Source organism: Somniosus microcephalus, chromosome 4 (assembly GCF_052327205.1).
Source record: "Somniosus microcephalus isolate GS21.2 chromosome 4, FLI_Smic_1.0, whole genome shotgun sequence".
Classification (NCBI taxonomy): domain Eukaryota; kingdom Metazoa; phylum Chordata; class Chondrichthyes; order Squaliformes; family Somniosidae; genus Somniosus; species Somniosus microcephalus.
The window spans coordinates 180,136,323-180,157,469 of NC_140990.1; the positions used below are offsets into that span (position 1 = coordinate 180,136,323).

Sequence of the window (21,147 nt, forward strand, 5' to 3'; positions counted from 1 at the left end):
CATTATCTTGGAAGCACTGAAACTCGCAATCATTGTTTATAATGGGAATTATTAGAGTTTGTATGAAAAAATGCCTGTAATGATGTGATGGAATGGTTTTCAGAAACAAATCTGTACAATGTGCCATCTAAGATCAAATCTGTGTGTACTATGTAACAATCAACACTGTCCAGTAAAGTCATGTTACTCAATAGTGACAATTTGCCCACATTACAACAGTGACTGCACTTCAGAAATAATTAATTGGCTGTGAAAACATGAAAGTTGCTATATAAATGCAAGTTCTATATAAATGCAAGTTCTTTCTTTCAGTGCCGTGCACCACACAGCCCCAGTACTGCCATTTTTTTGTGAATCCCCACTAAGGAACTAGAATGCCAAGTTTTTGAGGGCTGGTGTGTTTCAGCACAGTGCTTCAGAATTGAGAAGCGGGAGGCTCTTTTGGCTTCGGCAAGTTGTTACTGTTTATCTTAGTGTGTTGTCTAATATACAGAATAATAACTTTTTAATAGTGATTTCAGGCAGCTTTGTCAAAAATGAAGATTTAGCATGAAGTTGACTTCTTTAATTCTGTAGTGAATAAGGGGTTAAAAACCAGCTTCACTCTCAAATCTCATCTCAGCTGAACTTCATACAACTGTTAAAGATTTGTCAGTTTGTCCTGTCTTGAGCCTGTTGTCTGAGCAAGGAGTGAAACCATTCAATTCAGCTGTAAGCAAGCACCTTGTGGGATTTATTCAAATATGCATTTGGAGCTATTTTTAATTTGAGTTATTTAAATATATTTGGTCCTGGGCAGCTTTTTTAAAGATGGTATTTATAAACTTGTCTCGTTAAAAATCAGTGCGTCTAACTGAAGCCTTCAATGCAGAATAGACCAGATAGCTTCCACAGACAGTGAGAAAAAGAAACTGCTATGTTAAAAATATTACTTGTATGTAATTTAGCGCAACAGTCGGAAACCATTATCTTCTACTCAAGCTTGTTAAGCTTAATAACGACCACCTTTGTTTGAAGGAATTTTCTAAATGTATAGTAAATGGTTGGTTCTGTTTCTTATACTGAAGTCTTAAACCTTTTGTTCTCCTTGGGTTTGAAGCTGCAATATTGGTCTTAATTATTTTTTAAACAGTCTGCTGATGAAGTACTGTGTTTGTGTTCAACTGTTTTGTTGCATGCTCAGTAGTTAAAATGACCTGTAACATGAACTAATTATAATGGGCAAGATGAAATCAAAACACTGAGATTGTTTTTTTTAAACCTGGACAGTGGAGCCCAATGGACGTTCAAATAAAATACTAAGCAATGAATAATTAGGTTATGTATATGGAGGTAATGCAGCAATCAAATGTGTGTATGGAGGTGATGTTTTTATGTTCGATATGATCCACTGGGTTGTAATAGAAACCAACAAAAGCATTGATTTCCTGGCCACATTGTGACCCATTGTAAAATGATTTTCCTCCTAGAAGCTTCAATAATGCAGCACTGTTGGACTCAGTTAGCTAGCTATGTTTTGCCAAGAGTAACTTTCCTTTTATTTTCAGAAGCTGACTGTTTAGAATTTTATAAGTGAAGAACATTGAGAAATGTGAAAAGTACAAATATTTGTTATTAAAGCAGAAGAGATTTATTGGTAAACATTTTTGTCAGTTGTATGGTAGTTTTTTGATTGGGCTGAAAAATGCATGCTTTTACTGTATTTCCCTCTTATGAAGTTTGGTTTATTGTAATGTAGGGAAAAGCATGAGCCTGAGAGTGTGCCTTTATCAATATCGTGTTCATCACCAGGACAAACTACAGCTGTGCTTTAAATAAAAAGATAGGACACTTAAAATATGAGCCTTTTTAATCATCGCATAGTTAGTGTCTCCGCAAGACACTAAATGAATTGGGTTTTGGCTTCATGTTTTGATTTCAGAAAATGTCTTGTCTGCGTTGTGTTTTTGGAGAACACTCATTATTCACACAACTGACCAACTGTAGTACTGCCTTTATTTCACGAGTGCTATGATCATCATCACAGGACTTTGTACAATGTATACTTTCAGGTCTGGCACCAGTCTTAATTATATTGGCTTCTCACCTATGCCATTTGTGAAATTCACTCTTTCTGGCTGAAGAAAACGATTACAGCAACAACAACTTGCATTTATATAGCGCTATTAGCATAGTAAAATTTCCCAAGGTACTTGGGATTACAGCCAAAAACAAGTGGCAGTTCGCCATTGTAAGAACTAAGAAAATGCTTTGATATAAGTACTACCAGGTGTATAAAGAAATGAAAAAAAAATGTTTGGCAGGAGCACAAAGCTACGATTGAATATTTGGGATTCTGTTGAAGATTGCAACTACTTAAGCTTTGCCCTCTTGTCTTGTTGCCATCTCAACCCCTCCATTTGATTATTGCCTTTTACCTCATTGCCAGCCATCTGTTACACTTGTTATGTGTTTATTTACCATCGAACAAAATATCAAAGTAATTTGCTTCCATACTTCCCTTGATCTGTTTTTGTGTATCTAATCCTATCTATCTATGACTAAAGTGTCTATGCGGGTGTTATGTTTTTATGTGCTCTATTCACGTTATGAAAGGAATAACAAACTTGAGTTTATATACCACCTTTCAAGTCCTCAAGATGCCCCCAAGAGCTTCAGAGCCAATTAATTATTTTTGAAGTGCAATCACTGTTAATAGAGTAGCCAATTTGCACACAGCAAGATCCGAGAAACAGAAAATGAGATAATAATGATCAGTTAATTTATTTTGGTGGCTATGGTTGAGAGATAAATGTTGACCATAACACCGGAAGAACTCTCCCTGCTCTTAGAATAGTGTCTTGGGATCTTTTATGTCTGCCTAAACAGGCAAATAAGGCTTCAGTTTAATCTATGATCTGAAAGATGATGCCTCTAACAGTGCAGCACTGAAGTGTTGGTATAGATTATGTGCTCAAATCCTGAACCTCTGAGCTCTTTGTCTGTGCCTTATAGACAGATTTTCTCAAAACTTTGGTGAAATTCAAGCTTCTGCTCTCTCCGTTGCAACTAATCGGTATAATGTCTAAAAATGATTTTCAAGGTGGATGGAAAGAAGTTAATTACCTCTGAGCAAACGTGGTGCGGCCAGAAGAATCCTAATAATTTCAAAACTCATTGCAATCACAATGCAGTGGGCTTGTGTGATCCTTGCAACTAAAATTTATGTCTTTTACAATAGTCTGGAATGTATGCTATAAGATAGATTTTTAAAGTTATTGTGGCGAAGATAAAGCTGGGCAAACTGAGTGCCTTGAAGGATTTAAATTGTACTCCATGCATTATATGTATGGATGTATGTAGACAAGCAGAATAATTACCTAAACTGCTCCATCAAGAATTAATAGGAGCAGCATTTTTTCAATCCAAAATACTGTTTAGGTTTTGCCACCTGGGTTTTAATCTACCCTTTTGCCTGTCATGGGGAAGAAGATGTTCTGACAGAGATCCATCGTGTCTTGGACAAGAATATTTTAAAACTAAGGCATATCACTATGTTTCTATGTTCATCAATTAGTCCAATAAAAGGCGACGAGTTAAGAACGTAACTGAAGGTTTTTATTGGCTAAATAACAGAGCCCACCCTCGTGGGTGATCCGATCCAACAGGGAGGAATACTAGCCAGTCAGCTACCTTTATACCTGGGCAGGTAATGGGCGGAGTCGGAGGTGGTCAGCCCAGGTATAACAGTGCGACAAGAGGCGACCTCGTGTAGTGATGTGACAGTGAGAACAGTGAGAACAATATACAGTGATAACTATAACAGTGGTTTACCACATTCACCCCTTGTTTAGATTAGAGTCCGGCGGGGTGAAGTGTATTACCAGCTCTGGTATGTCAGTCTGTCCGGAGGCTTCGTTAGCCTCTCCGATCGTCGCAGCGGCGGTGTTACATTATCCGGTGTTAAAGCTGGTGTCTGCGTAGTCGGCAAAGGCTCGTGGGGTTCCGGCATGCCGTCTACCTCGGCTGGACTCGGGGGGTTGGGAGGGGGGGGTGAGGGTGCGAGGTCTCGTAAGGAGACAGTGTCCTCCCGTCCGTCTGGGTAAGCCACATAGGCGTACTGGGGGTTGGCGTGCAGGAGGTTCACCTTCTCGACCAGGGGGTCCGTTTTATGGGCCCTCACGTGCTTTCGCAGCAAGACGGGTCCCGGAGAGGTCAGCCAGGTTGGTAGGGTGGTTCCCGTAGTCGACTTCCTGGGGAAGACAAACATTCGGGCATGGGGGGTGGTGTTAATGGCAGTGCAAAGTAGTGACCGGATGGAGTGCAGCGCAATCGGGAGGACCTCTTGCCAGCGTGAGGTTGGGAGGCCCTTAGACTTTAAGGCTAAGAGGGTGGCCTTCCATACCGTCGCGTTCTCTCTTTCCACCTGGCCGTTCCCTCGGGGGTTGTAGCTGGTGGTCCTGCTTGCTGCAATACCCCTCTCCAATAGGAACTGACGGAGTTCCTCGCTCATGAAGGAGGCGCCCCGGTCACTATGTATATAGTTCGGGAACCCGAACAAGGCGAAGAGTTTGTTCAGGCATTTAATGACCGTGTTACTGGTCATGTCTGGGCAGGGGAAGGCAAAGGGGAAACGGGAGTACTCATCAACGATGTTGAGGAAGTACACATTACGGTCGGATGACGGTAGGGGCCCCTTGAAGTCGATGCTCAGACGCTCGAAGGGGCGGGTGGCCTTGATCAGGCTTGCTCTGTCCGGCTTATAGAAGTGCGGTTTGCACTCAGCACAGATCTGGCAGTTTCTGGTCATGGTCCTGACCTCCTCGATGGAGTATGGCAGGTTGCGGGCCTTAATGAAATGGTAGAGTCTGGTGACTCCGGGGTGGCAGAGGTCATTGTGGAGGGTCTGAAGTCTATCACTTTGCGCGCTGGCGCATGTAATGCGTGAAAGAGCATCAGGGGGGTCGTTCAGTTTACCGGGCCGGTACAAGATCTCATAATCATAGGTGGAAAGCTCGATTCTCCACCTCAAGATTTTGTCGTTCTTGATCTTGCCCCTCAGCTTGTTATTAAACATGAAGGCAACCGAGCGTTGGTCGGTGAGGAGGGTAAATCGTTTGCCTGCCAAGTAGTGCCTCCAGCGCCGTACTGCCTCCACAATTGCCTGGGCTTCCTTCTCGACCGACGAGTGTCGGGTCTCGGGGCCCTGTAGGGTCCTTGAGAAGAAGGCTACCGGCCTACCCTCCTGGTTAAGGGTAGCGGCTAGGGCGAAGTCGGATGCATCGCTCTCCACTTGGAAGGGGATTGACTCATCCACTGCGTGCATTGTGGCCTTGGCTATGTCTCCCTTAATGAGGGAGAAGGCCGCGCACGCCTCTTCCGTGAGGGGGAAGGATGTGGTTTTCAGGAGGGGTCTGGCTTTGTCCGCATAATTGGGTACCCATTGGGCATAGTAGGCGAAAAGCCCCAGGGTTCTCCTAAGTGCTTTTGGACAGTGGGGGAGGGGTAGCTCCATGAGGGGGCGCATTCTTTCGGGGTCGGGGCCGATGACTCCGTTCTCTACTACACAGCCAAGGATGGCAAGGCGCGCTGTGTTAAACACGCATTTCTCCTTATTGTAGGTGAGGTTCAGCCGTTGGGCCGTACGGAGGAATTTCTCCAGATTCACGTCGTGGTCCTGCCGGTCGCGGCCGCAGATGGTGACGTTATCTAGGTAGGGGAATGTGGCCTGCAGTCCGTTCTGGTCAACCATCCGGTCCATCTCCCTTTGGAAGACCGAGACCCCGTTGGTGACACCGAAGGGGACCCTAAGGAAGTGGTATAGGCGCCCATTCGCCTCGAAGGCGGTGTACTGGCGGTCCTCGGGGTGGATAGGGAGTTGGTGGTAGGCCGACTTAAGGTCGATGGTCGAGAATACGCGGTATTGTGCAATCTGATTGACCATGTCAGATATGCGGGGAAGAGGGTATGCGTCCAGCTGGGTGTATCTGTTTATGGTCTGGCTGTAGTCGATGACCAGGCGATTTTTATCGCCGGTCTTAACGACCACGACCTGGGCACGCCAGGGGCTGTTGCTCCCCTCGATGATGCCCTCCTTCAGGAGACGCTGCACCTCAGAGCTAATGAAAGCTCTGTCCCCAGCGCTGTACCGCCTGCTCTTGGTAGCGACGGGTTTGCAGTCGGGGGTGAGGTTAGCGAACAGGGAAGGTGGCGGCACCTTGAGGGTGGATAGGCTGCAGGTGTTACGCGGTGGGCGGTTTAACCTTCGCTGGTTGTCGACTGTGAGTGGGGGGAGGGGTCCACCGTATGCTAGGGTTACACTTTGGAGGTGGGATTGGAAGTCCAGCCCTAGTAGGACGGCAGCGCAGAGCTGGGGGAGGACGAGGAGTTTAAAGTTTTTATACTCTGTACCCTTAACCGACAAGGTCACAGCACAGTAGCCGCTAATGTCCGTGGCGTGGGACCTCGATGCCATCGAGATTCGGTTGCGCGTTGGCAGGACAGGGAGGGAGTAGTGGCTCACCGTGTCTGGGTGGATGAAGCTCTCCGTGCTTCCGCTGTCGAACAGGCAGGTCGTGGCGTGGCCGTTTACTTTGATGTCCATCATCGACTTGGACAGGTGGTGTGGGCGGGCTTGATCCAGAGTGACGGAGGCTAGCGTGTAGGTAAGCGAGTCGTTGTCGTCTGCGGGCGAGGCGGTCGTCGGGTCCGGGGGCCCGGTGGCAGTCGGGCGTGGTGTGTAAAATGGCGTCTCCCACGAGGTAGGACAAAATGGCGGAGAAGATGGCTGCCCCCATAACTCACATGAGGCACTATTGGGGTCGGTTGCCTTGATCAAAGATGGCCGCCCCCATGACTCACGTGTGGGGATACTGGCCTCAGTTGCCGTGAAAGAAGATGGCCGCCCCCACAGTTCGCATGAGGCACTGCTGGCCTCTGAAGATCCGCTCCTGCAGGCCTTAGAGAAGTGGCCTTTCTTCCTGCAGGTTGTGCAGGTAGAGTTCCTGGCTGGGCAGCGCGACCTCGGGTGCTTCTCCTGGCCGCAAAAGAAGCAGCCGGCGGCCCGATCGCGGGTGCCCGATGTCGGAGCCGGTACCGGGGGTGGCGGGCCCGGTCGGGTCCGGGACGCCGACGCTGAGGTAGGTCCCGGGGGCGGCGCTGCGAAGGGTATTGCGGTAGGGGTCGGGCCCGAGTCCCAGGGTCGCGAGCAGTACCTGGAAAACGCCTCCTGGTCCTGATGGGCCACCTCCAGGGAGAGAGCGAGGGCTTCAGCTTTGTCCAGGTCGAGGTCTTTAGCTTCAAGCAGTCTTTGCCGTGAGTAGTCGGACCGTAGGCCTTTCACAAAGGCATCGCGGATATTATCTTCCGTATTTTCAACAGCCGTCACCGCTTTAAAGTCACAGTTCCTGCCGAGTGCTCTTAGCGCCCGTAAAAATTCAGCTACAGACTCTCCTGGCTGTTGCGGGCGGGATCTTAGGAGGTGCCTGGTGTACATGTAATTTACCGGGCTGCGGTACTGCTGTTTCAGTAGGTTGATAGCGGCCTCGTACGTAGTCGTGTCCTGTATGAGTGCGTATACTCTCGGGCTCGCTTGGGCGTTCAGAAGTCTTAGTTTGGATCTCTGCGGGGCGCCGGATTCTTCCAGGTAGGATTCGAAGCAGTCCAGCCAGTGTTTGAAGTTGAGGGCTGCGTTTGGTGCCTGTGGGTTTAGATCCAGGTATGGTGGTTTCAAGGCTTGCAGCCAAGCCGGCTGGTGTGGCCCGTTGTCTGGAGGCTGCTGTTGCTGTGCTGCTGGGTGAGCTCCTTGCTGTTGCTGTTCATTATCAGACATCTTTAAAATTTAGCCAATAAAATTGATATGCCTATCAATTAGTCCAATAAAAGGCGACGAGTTAAGAACGTAACTGAAGGTTTTTATTGGCTAAATAACAGAGCCCACCCTCGTGGGTGATCCGATCCAACAGGGAGGAATACTAGCCAGTCAGCTACCTTTATACCTGGGCAGGTAATGGGCGGAGTCGGAGGTGGTCAGCCCAGGTATAACAGTGCGACAAGAGGCGACCTCGTGTAGTGATGTGACAGTGAGAACAGTGAGAACAATATACAGTGATAACTATAACAGTGGTTTACCACACATAGAACATAGAAATATAGGAGCAGGAGTAGGCCGTTCGGCCCTTCAAGCTTGCTCCGCCATTCAATATGATCATGGCTGATCCTCTATCTCAATACCATATTCCCGCTCTCTCCCCATATCTCTTGATGCCTTTTATGTCTAGAAATCTATCTATCTCCTTCTTAAATATATTCAGTGACTTGGCCTCCACAGCCTTCTGTGGTAGAGAATTCCATAGGTTCACCACCCTCTGAGTGAAGAAATTTCTCCTCATCTCAGTCCTAAATGTCCTACCCCGTATCCTGAGACTGTCACTCCTTGTTCTAGACCCCCCCAGCCAGGAGCAACATCTTCCCTGCATCCAGTCTGTCTAGCCCTGTCAGAATTTTATACGTTTCAATGAGATTATACGTTTCAATGAGATATACATTAAATAGAGTCATCTTCATTCGTATGGCAGCTTGAAAAGCAAAATTAAATATCGATGTCCAAGTTGATCATCCACTCCATTCACCCAGTGATTGATCTTAGCGAGCAATGGTACACAAGATGCCCCATGGCTTGGGAAGCCTCTCCACAGTTGCACATCGGGCTATCATCCATTTTCCATTTATATAGTTGGTAGTTGCAGTTCCATATGAAGTTCTGATGTGGTTCTCCGTGATCCATATTTTACATGGTATGGTGAAGCCAGGTGGTTGATTCAGCAAGGTCAATGATCGGGTCCTGATTCTTGACCCGATTGGTTTCCCACTACCTCTGCCACTTGTCTTTAGGTGAGAGTTCTGAGGTTTTGAGAAAATCGGCCGCTAAGCCGAAGGGGGTTCCTGGTCTTAAGGCGATATCTCGGGATCTTCTGGTGATCTTTATCCATGGGTTGATCTGAGTTTACTAGGGCCCGGTTGTATTCCCTGATAATGCTGCTTCTCTTCTAAGAGGTGGTATCAAGATATGTACAAGGACAGGGAGCCAGACTGTCTGTGTTGCTTTCATACTGTTGTGCTGATTCTCCTAGTTCAGTTGCACTCCCAACAAAATTTGTTCATGGACTTCCTGCCCATGCTGGTGTGCAATATTCAGCTACTGGGAAAACAAGAGCCAAGGTGGCCGTCTGCAGTGTTTCTGAGCATCTGCTCCCCAGCTGGTCCCAGCTAATTTGTGGATTAAGTGGATCATAGTCTTTATCTTAGCTGTAGTTTTTGTCTTGACAGTCTGAGAGACTGCGATCTAGAACCACTCCAAGAAAATCTTCGTCCCTGGATCCAGTACCACAGAAGGGAGCACTCAGGTGCTTCTTTGCATGCCAGTTGCTCAAATGAAATGCATAGACAATCGTTTAATAAGGATTTGGACAAAGCCACCACAACAACAACTTTCATTTATAAAACGTCCCAAGGCACTTCACAGGAGCGATACCAAACAAAATTTGACACTGAGCCACATGAAATATTAGGACAAGTGACCAAAAGCTTGGTCGGAGAGGTAGGTTTTAGGGAGCGCCTTAAAGGAGGCGGAGAGGTTTAGGGAGGAAATTCCAGAGCTTGGGGCCTAGGCAGCCGAAGGCACGACCGCCAATGGTGGAGCGATTAAAATCGGGGATGTGCAAGAGGCCAGAATTGGAGGAGTGCAGAGATCTTGGAGGGTTGTAGGGCTGGAGGAGGTTACAGAGAGTGTGACCGGCGAGGCCATGGAGGGATTTGAAAACAAGGATGAGAATTTTAAAATCGAGGCTTTGCTAGACTGCGAGTGAATCTAGATCAGCGAGCACAGGGTTGATGGGTTGATTGGTACGAGTTAGAATACGGGCGGCAGTTTTGAATGAGCTCAAGTTTACCACAGCTTATAATAGACTGCAAATATTTGTAAGTCTTCTGCAGGCATGCGTCCTGCTTGGGCAAGAGTTCTCTCTTGGATGGTTATCGCAAGGTTATCTACATAGCCAAATTTGCTTACTAGAGTAATGGGAATTAAAGATCGGCTGTAGTGTAGCTTTGAATGCTTTTGTCTTTGTCACCTGGAGGTAGCCAATATGTGAAACCTGGCCTATCTAGATTCCTTGTTTAATATTTTCTGTATCTATAAATTAACTGCATAATGTCTGTGCGAATCCCTTTTTGAGATGTTAATCTGACCCCAAAACGTGATATACTCGATTGGTAGCAGTAGCTAATGTCTTGATTTGCCTTTCCATTGTGAAGAAGAGGTTTGATCCTCAAATATACTTGCTTGGAGTTCAAAGAAAAGGCAAGGATATAATTGGACTCCAGACCCGGGGTTACCAATTCCTGCTTTACATTGCTTATTCTGGGCTCCATGGAGTCATTCTCTACGTAATGTTTTTAGACTTAGTTGGAAGTTACTGAAAAAACTAAGATTTTGGAATCCTTTTTTTTGGATCAGTTTGTCAAGTATTGTACTATTGGTTACTTGTTGTATTTTTCTGCCTTTCTGTAATTTATCTTTCTTGTAAGTAGATCTTGAACATCACATAGTTCAGGCTAAAACGATCTATTTTCAAAGCAGGCAGGAGAGCATGATGGGCAGCCCATGGGTCACTAAAGGTAATCTTTATCCTATTGACAAGTACCAGGGTCAAAGTTTCAATTTATGGGGGATTTATGTTGCCTGTGGAGACAACGGCTTATCTGTAAAGGCAAGTTTAAAATTTTGGCAGAAAGCTCGCAGTGTAACAGAAAATTTCTATAGAGGCAATAGCATAGCTTTGTTTAATTATAGAAAGTTAGTATTGCCTGTAGAGTTTGCAGTAAAGACCACATTCATTGTCTCAGCTGATCAATTCTCATCTCTTTGTCTGGTTGAAAGCCATTTGTCACAATATCGAAAGAGGAAAAGAAGAAAGTAATCTTGCAAACCTTTTGTGGAACCCTTTATATCCCCACTTGCGCCACTTAAAGGTTGAATAAAATAATACCAGCCTCCCAGAGAACCCTGTTAGTGGATTTCAAGCTGTAATGTATCTGTCATTACTGAGCTAACTAATGTGTGGAAGGGATTATGAAAAGTTAAGTATCTTTGGCTGGTTCCAACTGTATATATCAGGATTGTAGTGAGACTGGTCAGTTGCCTTATTATTGCAAAGAGCATCTTGCTAACCAGGCATAAAATAAGTGCGGTATATGTTTTTTCTGAGTTGGCGTGAAGGAATGTTGTTCAGTCTAATGGTTTATTTTTAGAAGGAAGTACAACATTTGTTCTAATGGTTTGGTGAAGATGGCAGTCTCAGGAATGTGTTTTAAGCTTATTGCAGAGCAAGGCAGAAAATGTTTATAGCTATGATTTTGTTGTTGTATCTTGTGCCTTTTTTAAAGAAAATGGTTGCGATAGCTCTTGCTCAGACTGACTGAAGATTGTGCTATACCATACCATATAGAATCATACAGCACAGAAGGAGGCCATTCGGCCCATCGTGTCTGTGCCAATCTTTGAAAGAGCTATTCAATTTATCCTACTCCCCTGCTCTTTCCGAATAGCGCTTAAAAATGTCAACTTTTCAATTATATATCTAATTCCCTTTTGAAAGTTAGTATTGAATCTGCTTTCAAGATCTTTTCAGTTTGTGCATTCACATAACAGCTGTTATCGTTGATAGTTGGGTTCCTTTTTGTGGATCTGCGGAAGTATATATAGCTGTTAAGCATAAAAAAACACTGATTGTGTTATAACATTGTAGATATGTTATATAGGACTAATTTAATCTGACATTCTGATAATGGCACAGGGTGCTGAAAAAGCCTCAGCATCTGGGTCAAAATCGAGTAACCATACCTGGAAAGTGCAAATGTGTAGTCATAAGATGTGTGCAGGATTGGGCTTCTACCTCTGCTGGCCCCATGATAGAATAGCATGTTGATGCTCTCACTATATAGGCATCTGCATGAAGAAAAACCTCTGCGCAAGGTACTGTAGGGTTGCCAGCACCTGTTGAACTGTACCCTTGCACATGGTGATGTCTCACATGGAGTGAAGAAGGTAGGCAAAGAGGAAAAGGGTTAATTTCTGGATGGTTCTGGCCCCCTTACAGTGCTATTTGATGTTTTAATTACAAAGACCATATGTATATGACACTACAAAAAAATAGTTTTTTCACTAAACTACAGACATTTTTTCCAACAGGACAAGGTGGAATTGAATTTACAAGAATGAAACCAGGTATGGAGCAAAACATTTCAGAATTTGCAACACCTGAGAACAACTGATAAATAAATCTTAAAATCCAGTACTCTTGTCAAAGAATGTTTAGGTCTGTAGAGATGAGAATACAGAGCTTTGTCTGTGAATTGCATATTTAGAAAATTGTTGTAACTGACAGTTTAAATTAATTCAATATTTATTTAAATTGAGTCAGCAGATGCACTTCTTGCTGGTGGTTCTAGTCCAAACCCCTAACCAAGCACTGATGACATTATTTTTTGTGACTTTTAAACTGGTGCCTGAGGGAGAAGGGAACACAAGGATGTGGTGTTAGGTTGGGAGAAGGCTGGTGTGGAGTATTAACACCTGCGCAGATTAATTGGGCCGACTGGCCTGTTTCTTTGCTGTAAAATTCTATAAGCATTGACGATGAAACTGAAGTCACAACCTCAATCAATATAAATGAAGCCTCCACCAAACTCTTGACATTTGGTGCCACGGTATATCCAGTGATTGTAAGTGAGGAAAATAGTTTTACATGACAGACCATTATTAATAGGTAAAACAGAGAAATTTGATGCTAAAAGCACTGCCCACGGTGAAGCCGAGGCAGAACTCTTGTTAGAGTCCTCTTAAATAGGGACTGGTTTAATTGTCCTTCCTGTCTGCACTTCATGTAAAGCAGCCTGTATAATTCAGTGGAACAGAATATAAAACTTTCTGTTGGAGTTAAATCGACCCTATTGACATTCTGTGGCTGCAGACTTTAATGTTATCTGCAAAGTTGCCATGGATCTGGCCCAAATTCCAAACCATTGATGCCTTTGTCTAAACTTGCACTGGAATGTGTGTTCTTGTTGAGTTTTGGTAGTGATTGGCGGTAATACTTATGCACTTTTGGTTCTCTAGAACAGAGCAGCGTGGTCAGGATTTCTTGTTTTTTTTTATCCAGGTGATATAGAAAAGAAATGTATATTGTCAGACTCTAGTGGTTGGAAGAAGAATATTGTATATCCAAGTTGATACTTGGCCAAATATGCCAGTACCTTCCTTAACACAAAAACTGTAAAACAGGCTTTTAAGCAAAAACACTAGCACATGATCAGAATATTTCTGCCACAGAATTCAACATTTTTTTGAGAGTCCCAGACAAAAGCCTACATTTAGATTTTTATTTTATTCATTCATGGGATGTGGGCGTCGCTGGCAAGGCCAGCGTTTATTGCCCATCCCTAACTGCCCTTGAGAAGGTGATGATGAGCCGCCGCTTTGAACTGCTGCAGTCCGTGTGGTGAAGATACTCCCACAGTGCTGTTAGGGAGGGAGTTCCAGGATTTTGACCCAGCGACAGTGAAGGTTCAGTGATATATGTCCAAGTCAGGATGGTGTGTAACTTGGGGGTTGTGGTGTTCCCATGCGCCTGCTGCCCTTGTCCTTCTCGGTGGTAGAGGTCGCGGGTTTGGGAGGTGCTGTCGAAGAAGCTTTGGTGAGTTGCTGCAGTGCATGTTGTAGATGGTACACACTGCAGCCATGATGCGCCGGTGGTGGAGGGAGTGAATGTTTAAGGTGGTGGATGAGGTGCCAATCGAGCGGGCTGCTTTGTCCTGGATGGTGTTGAGCTGCTTGAGTGTTGTTGGAGCTGCACTCATCCAGGAGAGTATTCCATTACACTCCTGACTTGTGCCTTGTAGATTTTGGAAAGGCTTTGGGGAGTCAGGAGGTGAGACACTCGCTGCAGAATACCTAGCCTCTGACTTTCTCTTGTAGCCACAGTATTTATGTGGCTGGTCCGGTTAAGTTTCTGGTCAATGGTGACCCCCAGGATGTTGATGAATAATACTTGTAATGAACTCTCTGCATCATATGCCCAGACTTCATGTGTTAAAATCTAATTTTAAGAGTCTTTTAATTGTTTTAGATGGGATTTTGGACACTTCTTTCCTCTTCAAATATTGGCATGTTTTTCAGTTTGTATTTTCACCTGGTCAGAATCATTCTTTTTGCTATATTAATTTCTATTTCAGTTCCTTGTATTGATGATTGGCAAAGTGAGTTCTTTGTTAGGAAATGTTTTGTGGTAATGGTTTTCTTGGAACAAAAGGTTACACCAATATTTTGTACATGTGTAGAATATAATAGAAGTTCTTTTGAGCGGGGTGGGGCAGAGGGGAGGAAAGGGGTGAGTGCCTGACCTTGGTATAAAGGGAGGCACCCCATATTTTTTCATAATGGTATGAGGAATGTGAAAAGTTGCACTATTATTAATTGGCAGCACCCTTTTAATCACTTTCTCTTCACTTAGTTCTGGCTTTGTAGCTGGAGAAGGAAACCTTGAGAAGCCACTAAAGGAGTGAATCACCGTTCTACAACTTTAGTTCAAAATTCATAGTGATATCTGTCAGTTTTGATGTTTCTGTTCGATCGCTGCATCTCTTCAGAGACCTGTATTTAATTTGGGGTGTCTGCAGCAAAGATTTTCAGCGAGACTTTAATACTGGCACTCCTAGTGGCAGAAGATTGGCAATGCAGTCTTTCAATTTACAGTACTGCACATATTCTGCGACTTGTACGTTGATTGTGTTCTACAGATCAGAGGAGTATTCGTTCACTTTCATCATACCCAGGCAGATTTGTTTTTTTTACCAGATGCTTGTAGGCTAAAGCAATAAACAAAAAAATTGCATACTAAAAATGAAAATTCATTTACAGGCAGTTTCTGAGCTGTTTAGGTTTTGCTGCATCGTAGTAGTTCTATGATTTGTACATAAAGGCAATAGAATTGCTCAGTCTGCACGGGTGTAATCATGAGTCCTGTGTGCTGACTGGCCAGTGAATGTGGAGGCTGTTTAAGTTGGAAGGCGCCCATGGGTTTGGCAGCTGAACCAGTTTTCTTGAGGTAAACCAGATAAACACGAGATCTTAACAGAAATCAAATTTTATCGGAGTGCCTCATCTCATTCAGTCTTAGCATCTCAAATTTAATAATGCACCATCGTCCTCTGATGAATTGTGTATATATCACACATGCGTACTCTTTAAAGTGGGAAAGTTTCCTTGTGAAACAATTTAGCTAAACACGTAACTGGTTCAAGCATAGGAAATGGGGAAAGTATCAGACAATTTAGAGTCCAAATAATGGGGATGTATTTACAGAAAATCCAAATCCATAAAAATCTCTTATTTTGTAGATCAGAACCTCAAGACTAAGTAACAGCCTACAATTATTTACATAATTTACAGATACCACTTACCGGTCTCCAATGGTAGTTCCAAAAGTTCAAGCAGTTGTTACAAAGTATTTGCAGCACATTCGGCCCAAGAGGTCCATGCCAGTGTTTATGTTCCACATGAGGCTCCTCCCACCCCTCTTCATCTCACCCTTTCAGCATAACCTTCTATTGCTTTCTCCCTCATGTGCTTATCCAGCTTCCCCTTAAATGCACCTCTGTTATTTGCCTCAACTACTCCATATGGTAGCGAGTTCCACTTTCTAACCACTCTCTGGGTAAAGAAGTTTCCCCTGAATTCCCTATTGGATTTATTAGTGACTATCTTATATTTATGGCCCCTAGTTGATCTAAACTATGTAGTTGCCGAACATATAGGAGATAAAGGGATAAACCTATGCATTCATATATTTTTCAGGCTTTAGTATCCACTTTATGAAATGCCAAGAGGGATTTACATAGAATTTTATAGCACAGATTGGTCTATGCTGTTATGCTCCACACGAGCCTCTTCCCACCTTGCTTCACCTCAGCCTATCAACATCATATGACACTTATGGTCCAGCTCCAAATCTGCCATCCTGTAAGGATAGCTAAAGTGCGAGGGAACACAGATGTATCACCATTGCACCAGTATGGAAAAATAATCTTGGGAATATTAGACATGGGCAATTGTTCCCTGGTGCAATTTGCCCGCAATATTAATAGGGAAACTAAGTGCATACTGTTGACTTTCCATGATTGACACCTCTGCTTAATCTGTTAGATGCAGAAATATTTTAACATTAATTATGAAAACTTTTCAATAAATGTCATTGTGGTTCCAGCCACAGAGGTGACACCAGCAGTACAATGACACTCCCACAGTATAAGCTATTGCAAGTCATCGGTTTTGGGCAAAATTTGTACATTCAAATATTATAATGAATTAGATCAGTTTGATCCACTATTTGAGTTAGGAGTTAAGGTTTCACGCTGATTCCTTGGCTTCTTGATGTTAGTGACCAAGTGTACGTACCTCTGATTGATTCCATATTAGAATTTGGTGCTGAAAGTTGGATCTTGGGATCCGTACACATTATGTGTGACACCAACTCGCACACAATTTTTTTTTACTGATCTACCGCCCTGGAAAATACAGGAATTTATCAGTGAAAATCAGCAAAAACTAATTTTTACAGGCTCTCAGCGTGGAATGCAAAGGGGCTACGCTGTTCATACTCAGTCCGTTCCATTGTGCTGTAATGATAAAAACAATTCTCTATTGAATCTGATTACATAGAATTCAAACTGATGTAATCAGCCTTTATTTGAGTTCTATTGTATAGAATCCTTGTGTACCAAACCAGCCATCTTTAACTTCCATTATGTAGAATATCCATAAACCAAAACATTCACTTTCATTTGTGTTGTGTAGAATTATTGAATTGAATGTGATCTTTAATAAAATAATTCTGCACTTGGAGTACGTGTGTTTTTTGCTGTTAGTCATATGTTAGGACAAGCAATTTGGGCATAGCTTGGTTGGCATTCGATAGCCTATGTTTGCCCTTGGAGCAGCTTCCTTGTTGGCTCTGGTTGTTTCACAATTGTATGACATTATATACACAAATGTTGTTTCATGCAGCAAGCAAAGTCAATTTTTGTCACATTGCATGAAATGTTTTGTGCCCCTGCTTAGAAATAAGTATATATCTATTACAGTTCAGATATTTTGTTTTCAAGGTACAAAGAGCCTAAAATCAGTGTGAGCAGGTGTGTTGCTTCATATTGCGGTTGTATTGAAAAAGTTTGTTTGCGAGTCCTTTGCTAAATCTTATAGGGCACTTGGATGTAAGTTATGAGCTGATCGAATTTCAAGTCAAAGCTTGCAACATTTGCATTTATGCAGCAACTATAACATTAACGATGTCCTAAGGTGTTTTACAGAAAAACAAGGACTGGGTGTTGTGCCATGGGAGAACAGCTGAGAGAGGTGATTGAAGACTAGGTTAGAAAGATGGGTTTTCAGAGTGTTTTCAAAGGAGGACAGAGGCTGAGGTGCTTAGGGAGAAAGCTCCTGAGAGAATAGGCTGAGGTGACAGCTCTGCTGTTAGTGGGGTGGAGGAGGGAAAAATGCGCAGGAGACCAGAGAAAGAGAACCATAAAGTGCAGGAGGGACTGTGTAGCTGTAGGAGGTTGCACAGGTAGAGAGGTCAGAGGCTATGGAGGGATATGAAAATGAGAACAAGAATTTCAAATTGTATGCATTGAGGGATCCATGAGCCAGTGTAGGTCAGGGTGAGGGACAAGCAGGACTTAATGCAGAACAGAATGGCTGCAGTTGTGTTTTTGGATGAGTTGGAGTTGATGAAGGGTGGATAATGGAAAGCTAACAAGGAGAGCACATTGGACTAATTGAATCTATTGGTGATGAAAGTGAAATTTGGTGGCTGAAGGGGTGATGGTGGCGGTGGGGGCTGACTTAAGTGTCTTGGTGATGGAGAGGATGTGAGGCATAACATTCAACTCTGTTGAATCTTGATACTGCGGTTGTGCAAGGTTGTTCTTAGCCTGAGTGAGTGGACAGGGGTGGGGGGCGTGGGGAATGGCAACAGTGGCAAGGGAATTGAATTTATGGTGGGTACTGAAAATGATGGCTGTGATTTTCTTGGATGTTGAACTTGTTGGCAGCAGCAGCCAACTTCCTGGCACCAGGGGTGGTTCTGCTGCACAGGACGGGAGGAAAAAGAGGGGTAGAGCTATAGTAATAGGGGATTCTATTGTAAGGGGAATAGATAGGCGTTTCTGCGGCCGCAAACGAGACTCCAGGATGGTGTGTTGCCTCCCTGGTGCAAGGGTCAAGGATGTCTTGGAGCGGCTGCAGAACATTTTGGAAGGGGAGGGTGAACAGCCAGATGTCATGGTGCATATAAGTACCAACGATATAGGTAAAAAACGGGATGAGGTCCTAAAAGCTGAATATAGGGAGTTAGGAGGTAAATTTAAAAAATAGGACCTTAAAGGTAGTAATCTCAGGATTGCTACCAGTGCCACGTGCTAGTCAGAGTAGAAATAGAAGGATATTTCAGATGAATACGTGGCTAGAGGAATGGTGCAAGGGGGAGTGATTCAAATTCCTGGGACATTGGAACCGGTTCTGGGGGAGGTGGGACCAGTACAAACCGGGCGGTTTACACCTGGGCAGGACCGTGACCGATGTCCTAGGGGGAGTGTTTGCTAGTGCTCTGGGGGAGGGTTTAAACTAAAATGGCAGGGGGTTGGGAACCTGAGCAGGGAGACAGAGGAAAGGGAAACAAGGATAGAAGCAAAAAACAGGAAAGAGAAAAACCAAGATGGCAGTCAGAGAAATCGAGGGTTTAAATCAAACATGGCCACAGTAAACAATAATTCTAATAGGTCTAAGAGCGTTAAAAAAAACAAGCCTGAAGGCTTTGTGTCTTAATGCAAGGAGTATTCGTAATAAGGTGGATGAATTAGTTGCGCAAATAGAGGTAAACGAATATGATATGCTTGGGATTACGGAAACATGGCTCCAGGGTGGCCAAGGCTGGGAACTCAACATCCAGGGGTATTCAATATTCAGGAAAGATAGGCAAAAAGGAAAGGGAGGTGGGGTAGCATTGCTGGTTAAAGAGGGGATTAACACAATTGTAAGGAAGGATATTAGCTCTGATGATGTGGAATCTGTATGGGTAGAACTGAGAAATACCATGGGGCAGAAAACGTTAGTGGGAGTGGCATATAGACCTCCAAACAGTAATGCAGAGGTTGGGGATGGCATTAAAAGGGAAATTAGAGAAGCGTGCAATAAGAGCACAGCAGTTATCATGGGTGACTTTAATCTACATATAGATTGGGCCAACCAAATTAGTAACAATACTGTGGAGGAGGAATTCCTGGAGTGTATACGGGATGGTTTCCTGGACCAATATGTCGAGGAACCAACTAGAGATCAGGCCATCTTAGACTGGGTATTATGTAATGAGAAAGGATTAATTAGCAATCTTGTTGTGTGAGGCCCCTTAGGTCGGAGCGATCATAATATGATAGAATTCTTCATTAAGATGGAGAGTGAAGTAGTTGACTCGGAGACGGGTCCTGAATTTAAATAAAGGAAACTACGATGGTATGAGGCGCAAGTTGGGTCGGATTGATTGGGGAATGTCACTCTCAAAGGGTTGACGGTGGATAGGCAATGGAAAACATTTAAAGATCGCATGGATGAACTACAGAATTTGTTCATCCCAGTTTGGCATAAAAATAAAACCGTGGCTAACCAGGGAAATTATGGATAGCATAAGATCCAAGGAGAGGACCTATAACTTGGCCAGAAAAAGCAGTAAACCTGAGGATTGGGAGCAGTTTAGGATTCAACAAAGGAGGACAAAGGGATTAATTAAGAAGGGGAAAATAGAGTATGAGAGTAAGCTGCAGGGAACATAATAACTGACTGTAAAAGCTTCTAAAGATATGTGAAGAGAAAAAGATTGGTGAAGTCAAGCGTAGGTCCCTTGCAGTCAGAATCAGGGGAATTTATAATGGGGAACAAAGAAATGGCAGACCAATTAAATACATACTTTGATTCTGTCTTCACAAAGGAGGACACAAATAACCTCCCAGAGATGTCGGGGAACATAGGGCCTAATGAGAGGGAGGAACTGAAAGAAATCAGTATTTGTAGGGAAATGGTGTTGGGGAAATTGACGGGATTGAAGGCCGATAAATCCCCAGGGCCTGATAATCTACATCCTAGGGTACTTAAGACAGTGGCCCTAGAAATAGTAGATGCATTGCTGGTCATCTTCCAAAATTAGACTGGAACAGTACCCATGGATTGGAGGGTAGCTAATGTTACCCCACTATTCAAAAAAAAAAGAAAAAAAGGTGGCAGAGAGAAAATGGGGAATTATAGACTGGTAAGCCTGACATCGGTAGTGGGGAAAATGCTGGAGCCCATTATAAAAGATGTAATAGCAGAGCACTTGGAAAACAGTGACAGGATCGGACAAAGTCAACATGGATTTACAAAAGGTAAATCGTGCTTGACTAATCTGGAATTTTTTGAGGATGTAACTGGTAAAATAGATAAGGGAGAACCAGTGGATGTCGTGTATTTGGACTTTCAGAAGGTTTTCGATAAGGTCCCGCATAAGAGATTAGCGTGTAAAGTTAAGGCACATGGGATTGGGGGCAAGGTATTGACTTGGATAGAGAACTGGTTGGCAGACAGGAAGCAAAGAGTTGGAATAAACGGGTCTTTTTCCGAATGGCAGGCAGTGACTAGTGAGGTACCGCAGGGATCGATCCTAGGACCCCAGCTATTCACAATATATATTAATGATCTAGACGAGGGAACTAGATGTAATATCTCCAAGTTTGCAGACGACACAAAGCTGGGTGGGCGTGTGTGCTGTGAGGAGGATGCCGAGAAACTCCAGTATGATTTGGACAGGTTGGGTGATTGGGCAGAAGCATGGCAGATGCAATATAATGTGGATAAATGCGAGGTTATCCACTTTGGTGTCAAAAACAGAAAGGCAGATTATTATCTGAACGGCAATAGATTGGGAGGAGGGGACGTGCAACGAGACCTGGATGTCCTTGTGCACCAGTCGCTGAAGGTAAGCATGTAGGTGCAGCAGGCAGTTAAGAAGGCAAATGGTATGTTGG

General features: G+C 43.9%; 1 protein-coding gene across 4 annotated transcripts in view; it reads left to right on the forward strand.

Moving 5' to 3' along the window:
• Nucleotides 1–21,147, forward strand: part of LOC147120040 (double-stranded RNA-specific editase 1-like) — a 365,909-nt gene that overhangs the window by 69,023 nt on the left and 275,739 nt on the right. For 2 of the 4 annotated variants that reach the window (XM_085985544.1, XM_085985547.1), the window contains one exon: nucleotides 12,230–12,265. The exons of the other annotated variants lie outside the window; for them this stretch is intronic. In XM_085985544.1, coding sequence (XP_085841670.1) covers nucleotides 12,230–12,265 — 36 coding nt within the window. Of the gene's footprint in view, nucleotides 1–12,229; nucleotides 12,266–21,147 lie in introns of those variants that run through there. 4 annotated transcript variants of the gene reach the window in all.